This window comes from Eumetopias jubatus, unplaced genomic scaffold, assembly GCF_037043125.1.
Source record: "Eumetopias jubatus isolate StellerSeaLion01/CBP00866 unplaced genomic scaffold, mEumJub1_p1.0 scaffold_14, whole genome shotgun sequence".
NCBI classification, from domain to species: Eukaryota; Metazoa; Chordata; class Mammalia; order Carnivora; family Otariidae; genus Eumetopias; species Eumetopias jubatus.
This window is the reverse complement of record NW_028274820.1, coordinates 102,140,117-102,164,732: the sequence shown is the minus strand read 5'-3', so window position 1 is coordinate 102,164,732 and position 24,616 is coordinate 102,140,117. Positions and strand designations below refer to the sequence as shown.

Below are 24,616 nucleotides of genomic sequence, written 5' to 3'. Positions count from 1 at the left end.
ATGGGGCTCAGCACTCTGCTGGGGAGTCTGCTTGTGGATTCTCTCTCTCCCTCTGCCTCTGACCCCTCCCCGTGCTCGCACACTCGCTCTTTCTCTATCCCTATCTCTAAAATAAATAAGTAAGTAAATAAATAAATAAATCTTTGAAAACACACACACACACACACACACACACACACACACACACACACACACACACAAACTTATTTCCAAACCAGTGGCCTCTAATGTTACAAAGTTTGCTTGGGGTCCAGATAAGCACAAGATTTTGCATTATACGAGCGCCTTCCTGCACAAGAGTAATGTGCCATCAAATGCAGAAACATGGTCATTTTCTTAGCAGAAAGCTTCAGATGTAGTATCTCCGGTGAAATCAGTAACTTCTCAAGCACTTCCAGGCAAAATCCCCAGTGAAGAGCCAATATGGGAATGCCTTTTAGAACCCCAGCATAAGAAACAAACAAGTCCCTGCTCTCAACCTGCATAAGGAGACACTCAGAACATGAAACGACGAGAGCAAAGTAATGACCCCTTATCGAAAACAGCTCCTAAAAGACAAAGAAAGACTGAGGCCAAAAGCTGCAAAACAAGATCATAGCACAAAACATCTCTCAGCCCACATCACAAGACCCTGAGAAAGAGTGAAAAGCAAGAACCTAGAGAAGGGATTGGCAGCAGACAACTGAAATAACAAGCAGAGATGAGCAAACAGCTAGGAAAAAAAAAATAAAACAGTTGGAGAGCATTCCAAAAAAGACTGCCCTTCTCCAGGAGCGGGAAGATTTAGATTGGAGTCTTTTAAGTATTCATAGAAAACAAGCGGGATACCAAAAATAAGTACCAATGTATCTTCTTGCTGAACCTGATGGAGTTCCTTGCACATTTTTTGGTCCACACTCAATATTTATCTATACTTTATCCAATATTCTAAATATGTGGGAAATTGTTAAAATTTAAATTAAGTTTATTAAATTGACTTTTCCTACTTTTCAATAATATGCAGGGCAGGGTGCTGGGGGGGACGCTGGTGAGGGGCTTTTTTTCACCAAAGCTTGGCAGACTGAAAAAGAAATGTCATTATTGTCCACAGCGTGACAGGATCTCATATACACGAGTAAAGCATGTTTAAAATTTTTTTAAAAGAGAGGAGAGTGAAGCGAAAAAAGTGATCAAAATGAGAGAGGAAGGCTGTGGGCTGACTCTTGTACTCTGCACAGTCTCCAGTAAAGTTCCTAAAATTAAAAAAAGAAAAAGCTGAATATGATAATTGTGTTTGAATACAGTTTTTTAAAAAGAAACAGTAAAAACACTGTGCTTTAGGCTTTCAGGGGCACAGGCTGAAACAGAAACGGTGCATAATTTCATAGAAATGAGGAAACAGAAAAGGCTGAGGAAAAAGTGAAGGGAACTCTTAGAAATAGTAGGGAGGACTTGGAGCCCTCACATATTATGTAATGATGGCTTGGACCAAATTTAACCAATTCATCGAGGACTGGGGGATAGTTAACTGACATCTGAGTGACAAATTAAAAATTGAGGGCCTTGGACAGATCAAATATTAGGATGTAACTTAACAATAAGGAGTTTCTGTCACCAAGGATTTTACAACGTACTTGGGCATATAGACAAGAAATAGTAAGCCATGGATCTGGGTATGCACAGAACGTGACAGAATCAAATAGGAGAGGGGCTTAAGCCATCCTTGGCTGGGTCAGAAAACTTTCCTTAAGAATATGAGATGTGGGGCCCCTGGGTGACTCAGCTGGTTAAGTGTCCAACTCTTGATCTCAGCTCAGGTCTTCATCTCAGGGCCATGGGTTCGAGCCCGGCGTTGGGGTCCTTGCATATGAGATGTACGATGAATCATTAAATCTAAGTGATGAGTTGGAGCGGTCATCCACAGCATGAGTGTGTGTCTGGGGAGGCGGGGAGGGCTGCGGCGGGAGGCACTGCAGGCAGGAGGACAGGACCCTGGGGGGTGACTACAGGAGTAAGAATTGTGGGCAGAGAGTTACATGGAGGCCACAGTATGAACAGCTTTGCTTCAACTACCAAGGAGTTTGGACAATTGTGAAGCACACCACGATTATATTTCTTCCTAATTTATCGAGTGTTTTATCACGGGTGTTGGATCTTGTCAAATGTTTTTTCTGCATCTATTGAGAGAATCATGTGATTTTTGTCCTTCATTCTATTAACGTGGTAAAACCCACAGGTTGATATTTATATATTGAACCAATCTTGTATCCCCAGGGTTAAATCCCAGGTATACGTATTTTTAGATGGTGCTTACTTCTCATGGTCTACACTTCTTTTTATAAGTTGCTGTATTCAATTTGCTAGTATTTTTGTTGAGGATTTTAGTCTAAGTGCTAGTATTTTGTTGAGGATTTTAGTGTAGTTGAGGATTTAGTCTAAAGAAGGTCTACACTTCTTTTTATAAGTTGCTGTATTCAATTTGCTAGTATTTTGTTGAGGATTTTAGTGTGGGCCTCAATGGAGTGTGTCACCGTTTCCAGGGTAGGTAAGCGGGGGAGGAAGGGGATGAGTGGCCAGCAGAACCACAGTGGTGCCCACAAGAACCTCATAGCCCAGAAGAAATACAGAGGACCATCCTCCAAACAGGAGGATGGTCCAGCCCCTGGTAGACCTGGCAATGTTGACAACCTGAAGACATGGTGACCAGTAAGCCTCAGAGTCATGCCTGATGATAATAGTGTCTTGTAGGCAGTACCCAGCAGAGGACTCATATCAGGAAAAGAAGAAAAGCAAGGTAAGTACCACATGGCAGGTCCCAGAAGTTTTCAGGAGCTTATAGAATTCATCCTTTGGGGAACCTCAGAAATATACCCAAGGAAAACAAACCAGAACTTGCAGGGGCTCTGGAGGGCTGCAAAAGCAGGAAGAGTGAAAGCTAGGAAAACATTCACAACGTAAATGACCTCATTTTAAATTACTGTAGCCTTAGTACAGACAAATTACAAATATATTTCCAAAGGCTATGTTTGGGGTATAACACCTGACCCGGGCTTGACCCCTTTTAATCTGGGGGTCAGGAAACACAGGCCCGCCACCCTAACATCCACTAACATTTTTGAATACAGGTTTAAGTGAGAAGAGAAAAACAGGAAATGTTGGTAGCTGAAGAGCAAAGTGTATCATGTTGTTCACAGGTAGATTTCACACCGATCTGGTGAGTACATCCTGTGTCTATTCTCAGAAGTAAGTGTGAGAATTATGACCACAAAGTCTTCTTGTTAGCATCGCATTGCCTCTCCTGGAAAACTGGAAGGTGAGACATGCTGATGTCTCAGTCTGCCGGGGAGAAGCATAATATGGCAGTAGGGAAGGCTGGACCAATGGGTCCATGGCATCAACCACTGTAACGATGGGATAGGAAGATGAAGTTTTTTTCAGATTTTCTGTCTTTTTGTTATCAGCACACTTCTTTGTTTTTTACTCTGGAAGTTAAACTCATCACAAATGCCACATTCTGCACAAGGTCTTTCTCAGGGCAGGAAGAGCGAGAGGAGGAAGTGAAAGGGGTCACCATGAGGAAGGGGAGGCTTGGGGGGGTAGTCTGGGGACACTGGATGACCCCGTGTGACAAACAGGTATATACACAATGCATTAGTTGAACAGAAACACTGTGAATAAGGAAAAACCACCTCATTAGAAGTTAACGCCTCCCACTCTCTAATCCAAAGAGAGCTACAACATCTGGACACCACATTGATCCATTGTATCCATTGGGTCTCTCAATCTCCGTACTACTCACATATTGGGCCAGATCATTCTTTGTTATGCAGACTGTCCTGTATATTGTAGGACATTTAGCAGCATCTCTGGCGAGTAGCACGCCCCTGCTGTGACAACCAAAAATGTCTCTAGAGGTTGCTTAACCTACCCTGTGGGGCAAGGTCATTCTCAGTTGGGAGCCACCCCATTACATCAATGATACTTCACTGAGCAGGCAGGATGAGAAATTCATAGCCAGCATTTAGTGGCCTTGCTAAGACACATGCACTTGAGAGTCTTAGAGTCTTACCAGGGTCTCAGATCCTTCAGGAACAAGAGTGTGGGTCACACAACAGGTAAACACGGCCATGAACAGAAATGAAAGCTGAAGGCAAGGGGAATGGGAAGGAGCGGTGGAAGAGGAAGACCGCGAGTTGCATGCTGCCCAAGATAGAATGCAGTGACGAGAGCCGCAGTTCATCCTAGAAATCTTCCACTTTTAGTTGCCTCACAGGAGGAGAGACCCAGTGGAACCCTGCAGGAACTGGTCTCCAAACATATATGGAGAAGAGGCTCTGCAGGGAGCAAGCATGCCAGCCAGCTGTGACAGCTACAAAGGTGCACCACTCTCGAAGGCTCTTCCTTCAAGAAAATTTAGTCAAGTAATCTTTGACAAGGAAGCCAAGAATATATGGGGAAAGGATCGTCTCTTCAATAAATGGTGTTGGGAAACTGGATACTCACATGCAAAAGAATGAAACTGGACTTGTATTATTCAAAAATTAACTCAAAGTGAATTAAAGATTTAAGTGTAAGACCTGAAATGGTAAAACTACCAGAAGAGAGCTCAGGGAAACACTCCTTGATATTGGTCTGGGCAATGATTTTTTTTGCACACACACACACACAAAATAATAATATTTTTTTTGCACAGACAACAAAAGCAAATACAGACAAGTGGGATAACATCAAAGTAAAAAGCTTTGGCACAGCAAAAGAAACAGCAAAATGAGAAAGCAACGTACAGAATGGGAGAAAATATTTGCAAATTATATATCTGAGAAGGAGTTAATATCCAAAGTTTATAAGGAACTCAGACAACTCCATAGCAAAAAAAAAAAAAAAAAAGCCATCTGGTTAAAACACGGGCAAAGGACCTGAACAAATATTTTTCCGAAGAAGACATACAAATGGCCAGCAGAGACATGAAAAGATGCTCAACATCACTGATCATCAGGGAAATGCAAATCAAACCACAAGGAGGTATCACCTCACCCCTGTGAGAATGGCTATTATCAAAAGGACAAGCGATAACAGGTGTCCACGAGGATGTGGAGAAAAGAGGACCCTATACACTGTTGGTGGGAATGTAAATTGGTGCAGCCACCGAAGAAAACAGTGTCTGAATCCTCAAGAAATTAAAAATAGGGATGCCTGGCTGGCTTAATTGGTAGGGTGTGGGACTCTTAATCTCGAAGTCGTGAGGTTCAAGCCCCATGTTGGGTGTAGAGATTACTTAAAATAAAAAATCTTTAAAAAAAAAAAGAAATTAAAAAGACAACTACCATATGATCCATCAATCCCACTTCTGGGTGTATATCCAAAGAAAATGAAATCAGGTGTTGAAGGATATCGGCACCCCCTACCCTGTTCATTGCAGCATTATTCACAATAGCCAAGACATGGAAACAACCTCAGTGTCCATCAACAGAGGAGTGGATAAAGAAGATGTGGTGTATATAGACAATGGAATATTCTTCAGCCATAAAAAAAAAAAAAATAGGAAATCCTGTCCTTTGTCTCAGCATGGATGGATCGTGAGGGCATTGTGCGCAGCTCAGCATGGATGGATCGTGAGGGCATTGTGCGCAGTGAAATAAGTCAGAGAGAGTAAGACATACTCTATGATCTCTCTTACACATGGAATCTAAAAAACTCTAACTCATAGAAACAGAAAGTAGGATGGTGGTTGTTGGGGGTTAGTTGGGGGGGTGGAGGGATGAGAGATGTTATTCTAAAGGTGCAAACTCCCAGCCATAAGATGAATAACTTCTGGGGATCTAACGTACAGCATTTAAAAAAGAAAAAGAAAGGAAAACTTCCACTCTGCTCCAAGGAGGGCAGTTAGCTGGCAGTCTCCAGCTGCAACACTTTCAGGACCCACTTCAGCTTCTGGGCCAAAGCCATGCCCTTCCCAGGCAGCCCTTAGCCAAGGGCTGAGCACTGAGGAGCCGCCAGCATCCACCTAACGCAGGATATCGTTGCTATGCATCCGTCTTTGCCCTAGAACTCCCTATTCAGACGGTGCCGACTTGTCAAGGGCGCTACTCTCCCCACCCAGGCAGCACCTCCCCCCTTCCCTTTGGCAAGTGTCAGATCTGCATCGCAGTGTGAAAGCTCTCTCAGCCCGATTCTGCTTCCTCTTTAGTCTTAAATAGCCATTACTTCGCCCCCTGCCCCTGGGAAACCTCTTGCACTCCTAGCTCCCAGCCTGTGCCCCTTGGGGGACCTGACATAGCAGTGTTGTCCTGCCCTTCAAGCATGGTCCTAAAGGAAAGTGGAGATGGATGTTAGGTCCTACCTGGGAGAAAATGTCACATGGCTTAGCCCACACATCCCCCACCTCATGCAGCTCCCAATGCCACCTGCTCAACCATGGGTAGCACACTGGGCTTTGTGCCTACCTTCCAACAGAAGGGAAGCTCTGGGAAGAGGCACAAAATGCCTTCTAGACTTTATTCCTCCCACGGTCCTGGTTCTAATTTATTTGTCCTTGCCACAGTGAAATGCCCGGAGTGGGGGATTCCTGAGCTGGCAGAGGCCCAGTAAAGAAGTGGCTGTCACCCACTCTGAAGGTCTTCATGCCCCAAAGATCCAAAAACCTCACCAGAGTCAGCGTGTCTATAAACATCTGCATGGCCTCTCCATGGAGGAGGGCTCTTCCCCCCAAGTCAGAAAAATAGCAATCAGGAGGACCTGAGTTTATAAAATAATTCACCTTTATTACTTCATTCAACCCAATATATTTATACACCCCTTATCCAGAATTTGTCATATTTAGGGTTATGGAGAGTACAACAGTATTAATGGTGACAGTCCATGCTCTGATAAATGGGTTAAACTTGAAGGCAATGGAAAATTTGGTTTTTTTTAAGATTGTATTTATTTATTTGAGAGAGAGAGAATGAGAGATAGAGAGCACGAGAGGGGGGAGGGTCAGAGGGAGAAGCAGACTCCCTGCTGAGCAGGGAGCCCGATGCGGGACTCGATCCCGGGACTCCAGGATCATGACCTGAGCCGAAGGCAGTCGCTCAACCAACTGAGCCACCCAGGCGCCCCGGCAATGGATAATTTGAAAAGACAAAAGCAGATGACATAGATCCTGCCCTCAAAGCATACACAAAATGGTTAACAGTGATAACATCTGACCGCACCTACCTGGGAGAAGACTCCATAATTCTCGCCTCGTATATCGCCCACACCAGGCAGCCCTCAATACCATCTGCTCGGCCTTGGCAGAAACCACCACACCTGGACCCGAGAAGTGACCATAAGCGTGGAGGCCACACCAGCCTCGGACTGCTTCCCCTTGGACTTCCTGACTTGAGACACAATAAGCTCTTAGTGTGTTCAAGACATTATTACTTGAGTTCTATGAGCGTTACCCTAATTTCTAACTCTCAGGGATTAAAAAAAGAGAAAAGTGCAAAGCAGTTTTCTTTTTTAAAAATTTTGTGTATCTATTTATTTAAATTCAATTAATTAACATTTAATGTATTATTTGTCTCAGGGGGTACAGGTCATTGATTCATCAGTCTCATATAAGACCCAGTGCTCGGTACAACACATACCCTCCCCAGTGTCCATTACCCAGTGCAAAGGAGTTTTCGATAAACTTTTCTAGAGGTGATCGAGACTTCTACTTAGAATTCTGGAACTTTGCAAAATTGGCTAATCACCAATTAGCCAATTGGTAAGCACCAATTGGCTAATTGGCAATTTCACCATGTGTCTGATTTTTGTTCTACTCTATTTCACTGCGATGGTTAGCAATAAAGTCTTTTCAAACCTCCCAGACTCATGTTCATTTCCTAAGGGACAAGAAAGAAGAGTAGACTGGGTCGCACTTTCTATTCAGCCTTGGAATAGCCACCCTGTAAGGAAAGGAACATGCTGGCCCCGAGTCCTATCCCAGTGGTGCCAAGGCAGCCCCGAGGAGGGCGGGGGGAGCGGGGGGCGGGCAGCAGGCCAGGCAAGCAGCCCGGGGCACGTGGCGACCCACGTGAGTCCGGCTTCTCCGTTCTGCCATGCCAGGAGTTGGCGGGACACTGCTCACTGCTCTGCTCTCATGGATCTGGATCCCCTGATCCTTGGGTAGGTCTCTGTATTTGACCGCAGGCTGGCCTTGGCCTTGGTCGCGGTGTCTGTCCTGATGCCACTCTACATACACAGGCATGGTGATTCATGTGACTTAGTTCTGGCCCCCAAAACCACCCAAGCTCTGAAGCCTCTTTCCAGATTTCCCCACCTAATTTCTTCCTTCTCCTTTAGAATCAATCCCCTGCCCCAGCCTGATGATTCATTTACCCACAAAAAGCTACCGCAGCACAGGCTGAGCTGCACGCACCTGCCAAGCCCTCAGCGTGCTGGAGCCCCCTCCCATCCCAGAAATCCTACCACACCCCGTTCCCAAGTGAGGGTGTCTCTACCTTAGAGAGATCCCCAGGCACGTCAGCTGCCTATAATAAAGTGTCTTTTAAATGCCTCAGCAATTTTCTGGGCTTGGACTTTTCCTGGGCATTTTTAATGATTTTGCTGACTTTCTCCCATTCGTGGGGGTATCCCTGCCCTCCGTGGCTCTTTATCAGCTCATTAGCCATTTTCAGAAGCTCTACTGCCTGGTTTTCCCTGGCTTGGCCCGTTTCTCTGTTATTAAAAGCACAGACTCGCCCCCCACACTTGTTAATGATGTTCTTAAGAGTGTTGTTATCTGTGTTCTGGACATAGTCTCTAAGGTCCCCTGACTCGAGGTCCTCCTTCCGAGTGAATAGCACGATTGTGTACTGCAAAACTTCCTCTCCGAAGATGCTCTCCAAGTCCTTCACTGCCCTTTTGTCCTCCTGAGTGAACCGTCCCAGCTGGAACACCAGAACCAGAACCTTGTTCCCTTCCTCACAGCAGGACAAACAGCGTCTGACCTCCTCCTCCAGAGGGAACTGACGCCCCTCGGCACTGGTCATCAGGCAGAGCGAGGGCGTGTCCACAACCACCACCTGCAGCCTGCCCCACATCCTCTTGCTGCTCTGGCACGTCTGGGTGACCGGCTGCGCTTGGAACTGAGAGCAGAAGTCGAGGTTCCCGAGAATGGTGTTTCCGGTGGCGCTCTTCCCAGTGCCGCTGCTCCCCACCAGGACAATGCTCAGGGCATCTGTCGAAAGGAAAGCAGGAAAGATTGGTGGCCACGGGCTGATCTGGGCGCAGCTTTCAAAGTGCGGCCAGATGTCACGGCAGAAGATGCTCAGAGAGTACCCCGGCCACCCTCTCACCTGGCAGCTCTATCCCCAAGCACGGTTCCAGGCACTCGCTCTGAGAACCAGAAGCATGACTTGGACCACCATCTCTGCCCCGCACTCATCCATGACATGGCACTGTTCCTATCTCTGAATTCACTCCCTCCTTCTAGTAACTTCCCTGACTCCCTGGCACCCTGTGAGTGCTGGTGGCTTTATTACCCATCACCCGCTCAGCTGCATCCAGCCCCCACATCTCATCCCTTGGTCTTCGGTACCTGCTGCAACGATGTCTTCCTATTGCTAGCTAATGCTAACTGCAGCAAAATCTCCTTGATGGTTTTGAAAAATTATTCCACAGAATTGACTTTTCATGAAAAAGCAACTACATATATCATTGACAGATTCCTAGTTCCTTCATTTGGATCACCAAAAATTCATTTCTCATTAAAACCACATTAAACTGAGTTGTGTCTTTCATTGATGAGTCAAAAGGCACCTCGTGGTTATAAGAATGAATGTGCACTCACACTGTTTTTTGTAGTGATGATGGAGAACAGATGTCCCTAAAAATGGAATGACAGATGCTAGCGACCTTGCAATGGGTGTTGGGGGGGGCTCCTTATGACTCTGCACTTGTACTGTGGTCTTTCTCTTCCATGCTGGCCTTTTCACAATTCTCTCAATTATACATTCTTTGCCAAGTTACCCATATCCACCTTAAAAGAGAGAGGGAGGAAAGCCTACCTTGTGCTCTTCCTTCCAGGGGAAATTATTGGATTGCTTATCCTGAACTCCCAATCTCATGGTTATGCTTAAAGATTCATCTTCCAATAGTCCCATATTTGTCATGGATGTCAGTCCCTGCTTCCACACCCTCAGAGGGGTGGTTCTCAAGAACCTCTGTGATCTGGTCTATAATACCCATCCCACATCGAGTAGAGGCATGAACCCTCCATTTCCATCATGGCCACTCCGTTGGCGGTAGGCTTAGTCCCACCTCCTTGCTTCCGATTGCTGGAGTATTCTCTGCCACGTCTTCCAGCTTTCTGCCGGCCACCCAAACCCTGCCCATTCTCCAAAGCCCATTTCAAATTGGGCTTTCCCCACATCAGCCTCTCCTGACCTTCCTGCATGTCTATACCTCTTGAGGAGGCCCCCCCCAGCACCTGGCCCTCTGGGCTGACAATGAGAGGGCTCGTAAACAGATACACTCCTTTGAGTCCATGTTCTTCTCAAGGGAGGGCATTTGAAGTGAAGACGAAGGGGTGAGTCACGCTGCCCTGGAAGAATCTCAGCTCAGGGCAATAGAGCGTGTAGCCCCGAGGGCATGGGGACTTCCGCTAAAGCCGTGGGTAGTGTGACTGGGCTAAGAAACCCATCTAGTGCCATGTGAGGATTCAGGCTCCCAGTCCTCATCCTCCTCTCTTCAAAATGGCCTCCCCTCTCCAAAGAGAGAATCGTAAAGAACCAAGAAGTCAAGAGAGGGAGAGAGAGGGAGGGAGTGTCAGAGCGGGCTAAAGAGACAGAGATGAAACCAACGGTCCAGAACTATCTATCTCATCACCAGCACTGAGTCTTGAGCCCTGGGCGACAGACACACAGTGGGGAAAAGAAGAGATTGGAAAAAGCTCATTTCCTTCCCTCAAGACCTTCACCATCCAGTTGGAGAGAAGGGAGAAGGGTCAGGAGAGAATTAAAGACAGCTATGTGCATGGAAAGGCACATAACTTCAGTAACCTTGGAGAAAGAGCAAAGTTAGTCAGTAGACTGGACCCATCCTTTCTATGTCCTCTCCCCACCTCTCGTATCTGTCATATCTAGCTTCTGAAAGCATCTCGAAAATGTTTTTAGACACCGTGTACCTTCCCCTCTGAAGCTGCAGGGCTTGCCCCCATTCTGCTGCACCATGCTCTCAACTGTTTCCAGGAGCTTGTCCACCTGATGCTCTTCTTCTTCCCCAGTCACTCGGTAGTTGAAGACGCAGAACCGGTCTTTGCACGCCTTGATGAGCTTGTAGAGAGCTTTATTTCTGTTTTTCAGGAACATCTCCACATCCTGATCCCCTAGGTCTTCTTTCCTGGTGAGGAGAATGACCAGGTACTGCACGAATTTGTCTCCAAAACTGCCCCGGATGGTGTCCAGTACCGCCTCATCTTTCTCGGCGAAGGAGCCCAGCGGCGTCACCAGCAGGAAGGCGTGGGGGCGCCCAAAGTAATGTCTCTGGAGCTCTGCTCTAATGTCCTTTGAAGACGAGATGTCTGGAGTATCGAGGATCACAACTTTCTTCTCTCTCCACATTCTGCTTCCAGACACAAACCTCTGGGTGACTGACTCTTCGCTGAATTTGGTCTCAAACTGTCGCTTCCCCAGAAGGTGGTTCCCGGCTGTACTCTTCCCAGCTCCGCGCTTGCCCACAAGCAAGACCTTCAGTTTGGACGGCCCAGGTTCCGGCTTGCATCCTGGGGCCTGAAGCGCCTTCTCCTCTTGCCCTGGGGGGCACAAAAGAGCAGAGTCAGAGTCTCTTCTGGAAGCTGAATGCAGAGATGTGGACAGGTCCTATGCTTTCTCATTCTTGTCAGTTTTTACAGAGAATGCCCATTAGTGTTCTGAGCAGCAGGACTCCAGACCCAGTCAGAAGCTACCTCCCCGACTAAAAGCCACAAAAGCGGCCATGAATAAGTGAAGAGAGATGTAAAACGCTCCAGATTTCCCAGGAGCGTGAAAATGTTAAACTGGGCCTTTAGTGTTCTTGGTCCTTAGAGTTCCTTTCATTTTGCTACCAAAGGTAAGTGCCTGGGCTGTGAAGTCCATGGGCTAAAGCAGGACAAGGGAGAATCTCAGTTAAAATGCCCCTTCGAAAAAAATAAATGAATAAAATAAAATAAAATGCCCCTTGGTAGTATATTTATAAAATGTTATAAAAATGTTATACTGGGCGCCTGGGTGGCTCATATGGTTAAGCGTCTGCCTTCGGCTCAGGTCGTGATCCCGGGGTCCTGGGATCGAGTCCTGCATCGGGCTCTCTGCTCCTTGGGAGCCTGCTTCTCCCTCTGCTTCTCTCTCTCTCTCTCTCTCTCTCTCTCCCTCTCTCTCTGTCCTCCTCTGTCTCTCATGAATAAATAAATAAAATCTTTAAAAAAATGTTATACTACTCAGCAATCAAAAAAAAAAAGAACGAATGGATAAATGAACTATTGATATGCAACATGCAGGGATCTTCAAAACATGCTAAATGAAAGAAGCCAGACACAAAACCACACGCTATCGGGTCCCGCTCTATGAAGTTCAAGAACAGACAAAATTAGTCTATGTTCCCAGAAGTCTGGATTCAGTTCCCTTTGGGGAGACCCAGCAGAAACTTGTGAGGTGATGGAAATGCTCCAGATCTTTATCTCCATGGTGGTCACATATATGCAGATATGTAAAAAGTCATTGAGCTAATACACTTAAGATTTGTGCTTTTTACTCTATGTTAATTGTACCGCAATAAATGGCTGTAGAAACCTGTGCCACAAAACTATCTCTGCCCTCATGCCCTGCCCCCACCACTTCTCCTCAATCCGAGGTCAGCACCAGACCTACAGGCTGAGCAAATGGCAGAGTCAGCCACTCCAGGGAATATTCAGAGTCTGAGGCATCCTGGGCGCTATGAGCCACAGGTCTGGGAGGTGGTGTCTGAGCCGCAGGTCTGGGAGATGGAATGAACATCCTTTAAAGAAAGCCACTGAAACGGGGCGCCTGGGTGGCTCAGTTGGTTAAGCGACTGCCTTCGGCTCAGGTCATGGTCCTGGAGTCCCGGGATCGAGTCCCGCATCGGGCTCCCTGCTCCGTGGGGAGTCTGCTTCTCCCTCTGACCCACCCCACTCTCATGCTCTCTCTCTTTCTCTCTCTCATTCTCTCTAATAAATAAAATCTTTAAAAAAAAAAAAAAAAGCCACTGAAACACCAGTGACGGCGTGTCCTCCTTATGTTGTCTTCGATAGCTCCAACTTTCCCCCAAATCACCTCATACAAGTCTGCATCCTATCAAAAGTCCCTTCCAATGCCCTCATTCTGAGATACCCCATGGCTCCTCATGGCATGCTATTTCCTCAGGGCCACGAGGATCATGTGGGGACATAACAGGAAAGTTCCTGGAGGTCTTGACTAAAGGACATCAACAGAATTTTAAATCCCTACTTCTGCCTGGGTTCACATATTTCGGGCTAAGTTTATTCATCTGTAAATGAGAATAATGATAATACCACCCTCTTCATAGGGCTGTTAAGAGGAATATATGTGTATGGTTATTATGAGAATTATGTTATATGCGGGAAAGATTGAATTATTTATATTTTTTACAGTACGTAATGGTAATTGTGATTATTATCACTAAAATTAAACTAACAATAACTATTATCATTATTATTTGGGGGAGTTCTATGAGGACAGAGAACTCATATATCTTATTCACTGCTGAATATTCAGTTCTTGCACAGAGCTGGTCCAGAAATAACCTGAAAGTCCATCAGTAAAGGGATGGTTGAATTAGTCATGTACGCCCTTACTGTGGACAAAATTGCACCTACCAAACAGAATGAGGTGGATCTATATGAACGGACTTGTGCAGTGTGCAGGATGTATCATTAATGGCAATCATCACACAGATCCTGACCTCCACCACTGAATACTACAAATGAGTGTTATCCATGAAGGTGATTACTGCTTTCCCCGGGGGAGTCAACATTGTATAGTCCTGGATCCAGGGCCAGAAAGACAAGGCTGAGTCGGGAAAGAAGCCACAAAGAGCAAGCCCACCTCCATAACATTTCAGGGAAGACCCGGGACACCCACGCCATGTCCAGAACCTACTCCCAAGTGTTAGGAGTTCCCTGGGGGATAGGCTGTGGACACCAACCTGAGCTAGGCCTCCAGAGTACATCTTTGTTCCTACTTACCTAATTTCTCCACTTCATTTTGACGCATGATGCATTCAAAAGGATACAGATGTAAGCCTAGCATTTTTAAGGATCATCTTACCATGCGGCTTGTCCTCCTTCTGAGACGTGGCTTCATTCACACAATACTAGAAAATGAAGGTGAAAATGATGCACAGGGACCTAATATTTCATCTTTTTGCAAAGTAAAGAAATGGAGATACAAGTATATAATTCAGAGTAATTTGATGAGGAGGCTGTGGTCAGATCAAGGCCGTGGTCGTGGTCATGTTCCTTGTTGGCTCCTGTAGACTCATCCACAATGACAGTAGATCTTGAGACCCCACTGCTGTCACCACAACAGGCTTCCCAGAAGTATGAAGATGGGTCTTGTTCTTGCTCAGAGGAGCCCCACAAATGCCATCTAACCAAGGCATGGAGCCTGAAGCTCCAACTTTCCTTTTCCCCAGTCCCCAGTAGTAATGGCAATTCCTTTCAAAGTCTTCCAGAGTTTCTGCTGTTCCTGGAGAAAATCCAGAGCCTTAAGAAGAGCTACTGGACTTCCTGGAAGAAGAAACTATAGCCCACTGATGTCTGGATGTTCATCTGAGGGACCGGGGGAAGGGAGGAGATTGGGTGTGAAGCTCCCACACATCTCTGGTGTCTTCTGCCTACACTGCACCCCCAGGATAGAGATAAAGCCTCTCCTGACATAAGAACCAGGGAAATTTGGAACTTTCCCCATCCAGGTGGGCAAGTGGAGCCAAACACACAATTGGTATTCCTTTCCCCTGCCTGGCAAAGCAGACTCGCTCCCAAAATTTAAATTGTCATGGAATCAAAAGAGGAGGTAAAAACGATACACAATGCTGATGAATCTGCTATTCCTAGAAGCTTCCAATACTTTATTGTAACCATGCCATCCAAGGAAATTTTCCCTCTGCTTTCTTACCTGGCCGTACCCCAAGCTGTGGATCCCTTCCACGATTCCTCTCCCTGGATCCTCTCCTCGCAGCTCTGACCATCAGACTTCTTTCATCTTACCTGGCACAACTCAAATTCTCTCATGTGTTTTAAATGCCAAGCGTTGTTACAATGCAAATGTGTACGATCTAAAAATTAATAGTTTTAAAATTTCTAACTCACTGTAAAAGGAGCAGCTGCTAATTAACATACATCCTTCTGTGTTTTTCTAAGTTTATACGCATACACTCAAGCATATACGAACACACAGGGAGACTTGCTAGGCATCTTGTTCTGCAATCTGCTTCATAATATGTCCTGTACAGCTGTACAAGTCGGTGTGCGTAGATCAATACCGTTTTTTTAGGAGATGCTATTTGCTCCACAGCATGGACATGGAACATCCTGTACTAATGTAATGACTATCAGGTTATTTCTGGCTTTACTATTTCAAAAGATGCCATGATAAATACCCTTATACATCCATCTTTATATATGTGAATGTTTTTATTTCCGGGTAATAGCCCTAAAAGTGGGTCAGTCTCTGGGTTGTTAAAGTCCTTAATGTCTCCATAACTTATGTGACCCTTATACACATCCATAACAATACTAATAACAATACTAACGGCAGCTGATAATCACCAAATGCTTACATCTCAAGTATTAGCAAATAACTTTGTAAGCATTTATTTCATTGACTCCTCACAGAAATCTCTGAGATACGTATTATTATCTCTGTTTTACGGATGACAAAAATAAGATCCTGGGTCAAGGAAATGGATATGAGTTCCGTCTCTCGGGGAGTCTGTGGGGAGGCAACCACCGCAAGTATATTCACAGCAATCACTTGACTCGTGGTGGCCACGCGAGGAGCGCCAAAATGGAAGGAGGGGCCGGCGGGGAAGACCCTCTGAGGAAGTGAGCTCACGCTGAGCCAGATGGATACACAAAAGCAGACATGGTACGGGGTCGGATGGGAGAGGGGAAGTGTCCAGGGGAACCAAATCACAGGTTGGAAGCTCCAGAGTGGACGTGAAAGCAAGTCAAGGACCACAGGGAAGGCTAGTGAGACCAACACATGAAGAGCAAGTTAGAGGGTGAGGGACCAGCTCAGATCAGGGATTCTGAACTTGATCCGAAGATCAGCGGAGAATCACTGCAGCATTTTAAACAAGAGGGTGTCGTGTTTAGGGTACATTGCAGAGAGCTCATCTTGGGCCCGGATCCTCTCTGCAGACATCCCTGCTCCAGACAGCCGTCAAGAGAGAGACAGCTGGTTATAAAGGAGAGAGAGGGAGGGCAGACCTAGGAGATAAGAGAGTGACAAGTTCTCTCGCGCCTCAAGGTCCTCACCTGTAGAAGATGAGTACACAGAGTGCTTGTGAAGACTTCATCCGTTCATGTGTCTGGGACTCAGTAGGTACTCATTTCCATCCTGTTTGGGCTTAATGCTCATCAGTTCTCAGAGTTTCACTCCGACCGACACCACCCCCTACGCTGGATGTTTGCTTGCTTTACCTCTGCTGGCACTTGCGTTAAGAATCCTCTGTTCCAACATTCACTTACTTACGCTGCATCTGGAACTGTTTGTGTCTTATGCATGAGTCACTCAAACCGAAGTGTACGCTCCTCAAAGGCAAATGCCTGAATTTTTGTATCTTCCTTAGCTACAAATACACTTTCTATTCAGGTTTAGAAATTAAATAAAATATCACTCTGGCTGTTGTGTATGAAACGGATTGAGGGGTAAGGCACAAGAATGAACAGGGGGGGAAGGTTGTTCGTAAGACAGGACAGGCAAGAACCGAGGCTGGCTTGGACCGGATTGGGGGGGGGCAGCAGAGATGGAGAGAAGTGGGAGGGTTCCAGGCACCGTGACCACACCAGACTTTATGGCTTCTCAGATAACAGCTGCCAACTAGTAGGTGGCAGAAAAGCTGAACTCTGGGTTTAGTTTCGAAGAGCATGGTGAGCAGCACGACCATGTACCCAGCTGAAAGGAAAACGGAAGTCTTAAAGATTTCAGAGGGAAAACCAAAAGTCTGACATATGAAGTCTGAGATCCTATACGGGAGCCAAGTGCAGATGTCAAATAGCAGTCAGATAAGGGAATAGGATTCAGAGGAGAGGCCTGGACTGGAGGAATGAATCTGGAAACCGTTAGCGATCGACAGAGCTCAAAGCTGGAAGGCAGAGTTGAGGAAAGCCTAGAAGACGCCAGTGTTCAGAGGCCATGCAAGGAGAGCTCGGGAATCTCTGGAGTAGCCAGAAAGGGCAGGAGGAAGAAAACAAAAACAGTGCAGTTGTATTGAAGCCAAGGGAAGAGAGGGTCCATTTGTGTGTCCAATACTGTGAGGGATATAGTCAGGTAAGGACTTAAACGTATCCATTAATTTGGTAATAAAGTCCAAAGGTCAAAGGCTAATACTCAAACCACCCTACCGTGTGGTGCCTCATCTTTGCAAATCGTGGTTAAATATCTCCTTAAACAAAGCCTGTGGTCCATCACACAACACCACACCTCCCTTATCTGTGCCCATCGTCCACCACGAGCTCTAGCAAGAAAGATCCTTGCAGAACTTAAGAATGTCTTACCAGGAATCCGCTGCCTTCATTTCTGAAGTTCACAATATATGGTCCTCCATTTTCATCCACCAAATTCTGGACTTGGCAGAGGAGCCCCTTCACCTGATGGGCCCGCTCCTCCTCGCTTGCCTTGTTGTTCAGAGCGCAGTATCGGCCTCCATAGTTTTCAACCAGCTCGGTGAGGCACTCCTCCCCTTCGATGTAATCTTGCAGAGAGACATCCTCCAAGTCATCCTCCCGAGTGAAGACAATAATGATATACCTCTTGGCTTCGGCTCCAAACAACTCATGGATGCCCCTGACTGCCTCTTTGTCCTCCACCTTATAATGGCCAATGGGAATGACCAGCAGCAGGGCGTGGAGGCTGGGCGCAGAGAGCTCCAAGCAGTGTTCGATGTTGCGTCGCTTGTCTTCGGCACAAGACAGGGAGGAAAAAAGGTCGGGGGTGTCAATGACCACAACCTTCCGCTCTCCCGTGGCCCCGCTCATTCTCTCGCACCTTTTTGTCACCATCTGGCCACTACAGCTGGACACAAACACGGTTTTGCCCAGAATCGTGTTTCCTGTGGCACTTTTCCCCGCACCACTGCTCCCTAAGAGGAGAAGTCTCAGTTCCTGCATGGGGCAGCCGGGCTCCCTCTGCTGACATGGGCTCCCGTTGGTTCTGCTGGACAAAGAGCAACTCATTAGTGCGCCACTCATGAACAGTCCATAGAGGAACAGCAAGAAAATGCATTCTCTTTTTAGTTTCTCCCCAAGGATTGGGGCTACTGACGTCAACTCAGACTAGATGAGGATAAGAAATCCTGTTTCCCAGGATCCTCTCTGTGCTCTTGTCTCTGAAATAAATCCGTACTGGTGAGATGTCACACACTGCTGGTTGACTAAGCCAACAACCCCCTTCTGTCTATATTCATCCCCCACATACACACTGGAGGAAATGCAGACACTACCATAGACAGAATAATGCCCCTCCCCAAGATTCTCCCCGGAATCTGTGACTACATTATTTTACGTGGGAGAAGGGACTTTGCCAATGTGATTAAGGATGGTGAGATGAAGAGATAATCTTCGCTCATTCAGGTGGACCCAATACAATCGCACCGTAAGAGGTCCTGCCAAGACGAAGGCAGGAAAGTCAGAGCAAGAAAAAGGAGATGTGAGGACAGTAGCAGAGGTCAGAGAGTGAGAGAGATTTGAAAGTGCTACACTGTTGTCTTTGAACATGGTATAAGGGGCCACCAGTCAAGGGGACTGCAGGCAGCTTCTAGAAGCTGGAAAAGGCAAGGAAATGGGTTCTGCCACACAAGCTCCGGAAGGATGCCGCCCAGCACCTTGATTTTAGGACTTCTGACCTCCAGAACTGTAAAATAATAACTTGGTGGGCTTTTAGCAACTAATTGTGTGGCAATTTGGTACAGCAGCAACAGAAACTAATACACTCTTTCTCCCAGCTTCCTTTCAACTGGGAGTGGCCACGTGACCCAGTTCTACATGATGACAGTTGAGGGAATATTTCCTTGGGCTTTCTTCTTATTTGGAATTTAAATGTGATATCTGGGGGCACCTGGGTGGCTCAGTCGGTTAAGTGTCTGCCTTCAGCTCAGATCACAATCCCAGGGTCCTGAGATCAAGCCCCACTTCAGGCTCCCTGCTCAGTGGAGAGCCAGCTTCTCCCTCTCCCTCTGCCCCTCCCCCCACTTGTGCTTCCTCTCTCGCTCTCTATCTCAAATAAATAAATAAAATCTTTAAAAAAAATAAATATGATATCTGGAATCACAGCAGATATCAGAAGGCAATGAGGTAACCAACAAGAGAACAGAATCTCAGTGTGTGCCATCACACTGAAGGATTGCAGAGCAGAGAGATAAAAGAATCCCTGATGACATCACTGAGCTGCCAAAACACCCTTGAGATCACCTTTTTTTTTTTTTTAAGATTTACTTATTTATTTGACAGAGAGAGAGAGAGCCAGAGAGCACAAGTGGGGGGAATGGTAGAGGTAGAGTTAGAAGCAAGTTCCCTGTCAAGCAAGGAGCCCAATGTGAGGCTCAATCCCAGGACTCCGAGATCATGACCCGAGCCGAAGGCAGACGCCTAACCGACTGAGCCACCCAGGCGCCCCGAGATCACCGTTTTGTTAAATAAACATCTGGTATTCTAAAGATCTAGCTGTTGCTACTCAAAGCGTGGTTCACAGGCCAGTAATTGAGACCATGTCAGAAATGCAGAATCTCAAGTCTCCACCCAAACTTCCTGAATCAGAATCTGTAACTGAACAAGTTCCAGGTGCTTCTCACGAACACTCAAGTTTGAGAAGCACTGGTGTAAGCCACCATTAGTCCGAGATCAGCATTCCCAACTGAATCAGGATCCACTTGAAGAGCCGAGTTTCCCAGCACCATTTCTTGAAGAGTCCATCCTTTTCCAAATGATTCTGTCAGATACCATGGGCCCTAATTTCCTCAAGTCTATGCCTAGGTTGTCTGTTCTGTCCATTAGATGCTCGCTCAGTCTATTCCTGAACCAGAAAATCTTATTTACTAAGACCAAAATGACTTAATATTATTCTACTTAAAATATAACTTTAAGTCTTCATTACATGATCAATCGGGTAGGTCCCAAGACCTTGCTATTGTTCAAAATTGTCACACTCTTCTTGGTTTTTTTGATCTCCTGTAGGACTTTGAAAATCAGTTGTCTTTGTCTTTAGGAAATCCCTGTTGAAAGCTAGAATGCCATTGCATCGAATGTGTGGCTTAGTTTTAGAACTGACATTTTCAGAGCATTGTGGTCCTCCCCACTCTTTCTGTTGGTCAGCTTTAAACATGTTCTAATTTCAACCATTATTTTTTCTTGATCCATAAATTAGGAGAAGAGATTATCAAATTTAAAAATGTATTGGGAGACTTGCTATCTTTTTATTTATTTCTAATATTATTACTCTCTGGTCAGAGAACAACATCTGTATAAAATATTTCTCACTGGTTGAGATTTACTTTTTAGCCCAGTAAAATTTTTGTAAATGTTTCATGTGGGCTTAAAAAGAATGCATAATCTGCAATTGGGGGTGCCTTTCCCAATCAGGGACCCCACCTCAATTCTACCACCTAGGCTCCAGGTATCCAGAAGGTCCAACATGCCCATCTCTGCACCACTCTCCTGTCTGTCTGGAAAACTCCTCCCCATTCTTTCCCACTTAGCTGAAGTGTCCCCTCCATGTCAAGCCTTTTGTGATTCTTCCAAATTGGACTGATCATGAGTTCTTTTCCGGACTTCTGCAAAACCACCATCACTGGACCCCTGCTTCCACCCTTCTAGAGCCTACTGCCTATCAACAGCCAGTGTGCTCCTACCAAAACAAGAGACAGATAATGTCCTTCATCAGTCCGAAATCCCCCAATGGCTCCCCACTGACTTGAAGTAACAGGCAAAGCCTTTGCAGTGGTCGACAAGACCCTACCCCATCTGGGCTCTAGCTGCCTCTCCAATCTCATTCCCCAACCCCCTCCACCTTGCTTTGTCTGCTTTAGTCACATCAGCCTCCCTGCTGTTCCCCAAACAGGCAACCTTGGGGCTCTGTGCCGGTTGTTCATCTGAGCTAGAACATTCTTCCCCCAGACTTGTGCAAGGCAGCTTCCCTTCTTTTTTTTTTTTAAGATTTTATTTATTTGTGAGAAAGAGAATGAGAGACAGAGAGCATGAGAGGGAGGAGGGTCAGAGGGAGAAGCAGACTCCCTGCCGAGCAGGGAGCCAGACACGGGACTCGATCCCGGGACTCCAGGATCATGACCTGAGCCGAAGGCAGTCGCTCAACCAACTGAGCCACCCAGGCGCCCGGCAGCTTCCCTTCTTTTAGGTCTTTACTGTAGTGTCCCTGTGGTGCAGAAGGCCTTCTGCAGTCAACCTATAATTAAGAGCAACCCTCCCTGCTGCATCCCACCAGCACTCCATGCCCCCTCCCACCCTGCTCTATTTTTCTCCCCAGCAACCGCAGCAACCACCTTTCACACGGTGCATTGACTTGCTTATTGCCTTCTTTTTTGTCTCCCCACCACTGAAAGGTAAGTCCCTCGAGAAGGAGGACTTGCCCTGGTTTGTCCACCACCGCATCTACAGCTTAGAGAGAAGGCATTCGCTGCTAAGTACCTGCTTGTGACTGAGCGGATGGCTATGGACTTGAAGAACAAAGATGAGCCGCTGGAGGAACCGAAGAGTGGGACAGGAGAGCCCTGCGGCTGGGAGAAGCCAGGGAAGACAGTGCACAGACTCCTCCCCCCAGGACCCCCCCCACACACACAAATGCAGTGGACTGAGTGAGGTGCAGAGAAGCTCATCGGGCCACAGATGGGCTGTTCTCTGGATCTGCATCTCTGGATCTCCACAGGATGCAGGAGGCAAAGCCGCCTCGCCTGGAACACACACCTCAGAGCTGTCATGCCAAGGAGAAACAGGCTTTTTGGTAGATGAGGTCCAGTCACTGTTGGGACACTTCTAAGAGTACCTTTGTACCACGACACACCCCTGAATGAAGAGACCCTCTCCCCAACTCTCCATCCCCCTTAGTCTCCTTGGTTTTGCTCATGATGCTGTTACTATCTGATAGTATTTACTGTCTAGCTTCTATGTTCTCTTTTCTCTCTTCCGCTCTTAGTATGAAACTCCATAAGCACAGAGACCACGCCTGTCTTGTTCTGTGTCCCGAGGTCCTAATACTGTGCCTGGCAGGTAGCATATGCTCCCTAAGTGGTGTTAAATGAATGATCATGGGGGAGAGGGGTGACGAAAGGAGGAAAAACAGTTTTTAGAAATGAAGAGGGAGATAGGAGTGATGTCACTTTTTTCTTCATTTTCATTCTGTTTTATTAGGTATTTATTTTATTTTTTATTATTATGTTCAATTAGCCAACATCTAGTACATCATTAGTTTTTGATGTAGTCATGTCACTTTGAATAATAAAAGAGAAGTAACTTGGGGGCGCCAAGGTGGCTCAGTCCATTAATAATGCCTCTACCTTTGGCTGAGGTCATGATCCCAGGGTCCTGGGATGGAGCCCCAAGTTAGGCTCCCTGCTTTGCAGGGGGACTGCTTCTCCCTTTCCCTCTGCCTGCAGCTCCCCTTGCTTGTGCTCTCTCTCTCTCTCTCTCTCTCTCTCTCTCTGCCAAATAAATAAAATCTTAAAAAACAAAAAAGAGAAGAAACTTTATATTGTATCCCAAGCCAGTGAAGTGGTATGTTTTGCCCATCAATTTTTTTTAAGTTAAAAAAAAAGAAGACACTAATGGGTAAATAGCTGAAGGAGCAGACACCTCCAGCAGGTCTGAAGAAGAAAAGAATTTATTTCCCACCTCAGCTCCACTGTTTTACATGATTGTCCATCACAGTGACTAAATTAGTCTTTGCTAAATTCCCAGCCAGGCGGCCATCAGGACCCACCCACCTCCATGTGGACAGTTGCCAACCTGTGGCATTTTCTCCCTAGCATACAGAAACACTTTTAAGGAGGGTGTCCTGGGTGGCTCAGTTGGTTAAGCAACTGCCTTTGGCTCAGGTCATGATCCTGGAGTCCCAGGATCGAGTCCTGCATTGGGCTCCCTGCTCGGCGAGGGGTCTGCTTCTCCCTCTAACCCTTCCCGCTCTCATGCACTCTCTCTCTCATTCTCACTCTCTCAAAATAAATAAATAAATCTTTAAAAAAACACACACACACACACTTTTAAGGACAAAAAGGAGCCAAAACACCCCCCTCCCTCACTCTCTCCTTTACCCACACGCCCCTCGGAAAACCTCCCAGACGGCTCTGGAGACCCCAGCAAGTTAACGGAGACGAAAAAAGACAACTTTCTCTCCAAAACTTCAGTTGAGACCCTCCAGCAGCCTGCACTTCTCAGGATATAGCCCAAGGGGGCCGTGGCTTCAGCCATCCAAGCAAACTCCCAATGGTGTGGGGATCTGTCCCACATTAAGGGGCAGTTCACACCCACAGAAAAAGACGGCCAGAGAAGCTTCCAGAGCCCAACCCGGGGAGGACTCCGTCCCAGCCCGGCAAGTCAGTCATCAGGAGGAGGAGAAAGAGTTCAAAGGTGAGAGCCTAGGAGGCTTAAATATAGATAAACTCAGAGTCTTGTTTTTGGCAACCACTGGCACCTTCAGTGCTCAGTTAACGGGACCCAACAGTGCACGGGGAGGAAAATACTAGAAAAGTGAACGTGGAAGACCGGCGTCTGAGCTGCCAGCTTCGCAGAGCCTCCCGCGGCCTCCCTCCGGCCCAGATCGGGCCCTGCCATCGGCCCCCACGTGGGTTGCGGGCGCCCCGCGACGACGCCGTCCCCCTGGAAGGCCGCGACCCGCGCGCCAGCCCCGGAGACCCACTCCCCACCCCCCCAGGCCCGGCTTGAGCGGCTGGCTGCCCAGGAGCCCGAGGCCGCTGCCCGCCCTCCAGGGGACCCCCCCTGCCCGCCCTGGCCGCCACCTGCCGCCGCCTCGAACCTCGCGCCGGCGCGCACGCACCTCGATCCCGTCCCCGGGGGCGTCTCAGGCTCCATGGCTCCGGAGAAGTCGCTGAGGTCCCCGCGGGCAGTGTGGAGAGAAAGCAACGGCGAACCCGGCGCGGCAGGGGCGGGATCCTTCTGACAAACTGTACTTCCGAGCCGGAAGAAGTTGCTGGGCTGATGGGCAAACGGGACGCACACAGGCCGTCGGGTGGGTTGGGGGGTGGAGTTAGCACGGGTGCCGGGTTCGCGCGGCCGCCGACCCAAGGGCAGGCAAGTGGGGACGGGAGAGCGGAGGCTCGGTCTGGGGCTGCGGCGCCCGGGGTGGGGCCCAAGCCGAGCTTCGGGAGGGTCCGCCGAGAGGATCGTTGTGCAGGGGTCCCCGTCCCCGGGACGGGCGTCGTGGCG

At 47.3% G+C, this 24,616-nt stretch overlaps 1 protein-coding gene across 6 annotated transcripts; it reads right to left on the bottom strand.

Annotated features, from left to right (window-relative positions):
- Positions 1-6,719: 6,719 nt before the first annotated feature.
- Positions 6,720-24,382, bottom strand: GIMAP8 (GTPase, IMAP family member 8). Of its 6 annotated transcripts, none has more exons than XM_088018292.1 (5): positions 24,207-24,382; positions 17,726-18,383; positions 14,271-14,316; positions 11,114-11,740; positions 6,720-9,166 (listed from the first exon to the last, which is right to left on the bottom strand). In XM_088018292.1, the coding sequence occupies exons 1-5, from the start codon at positions 24,260-24,262 to the stop codon at positions 8,478-8,480; spliced, it is 2,076 nt and encodes a 691-aa protein (XP_087874418.1). In that variant the 5' UTR covers positions 24,263-24,382; the 3' UTR covers positions 6,720-8,477. The 6 variants fall into 6 exon arrangements, with proteins under 6 accessions (XP_087874418.1, XP_087874419.1, XP_087874420.1 ...); XM_088018293.1 differs by having other exon boundaries at positions 17,726-18,380; XM_088018294.1 differs by having other exon boundaries at positions 24,228-24,382.
- Positions 24,383-24,616: the final 234 nt, after the last annotated feature.

Excerpts from the sequence above, each read along its gene's own strand:
- GIMAP8 (XM_088018290.1), bottom strand. The coding sequence starts at position 22,053 with ATGAGCTTCTCTGCACCTCACTCAGTCCACTGCATTTGTGTGTGTGGG. Across the intron at positions 18,384-21,865 it reads ATCCGCTCAGTCACAAGCAG|CAGAACCAACGGGAGCCCAT; the intron begins GTACTTAGCAGC and ends CTCTTTGTCCAG. Across the intron at positions 9,167-11,113 it reads CTGCAGCTTCAGAGGGGAAG|ATGCCCTGAGCATTGTCCTG; the intron begins GTACACGGTGTC and ends TCCTTTCGACAG.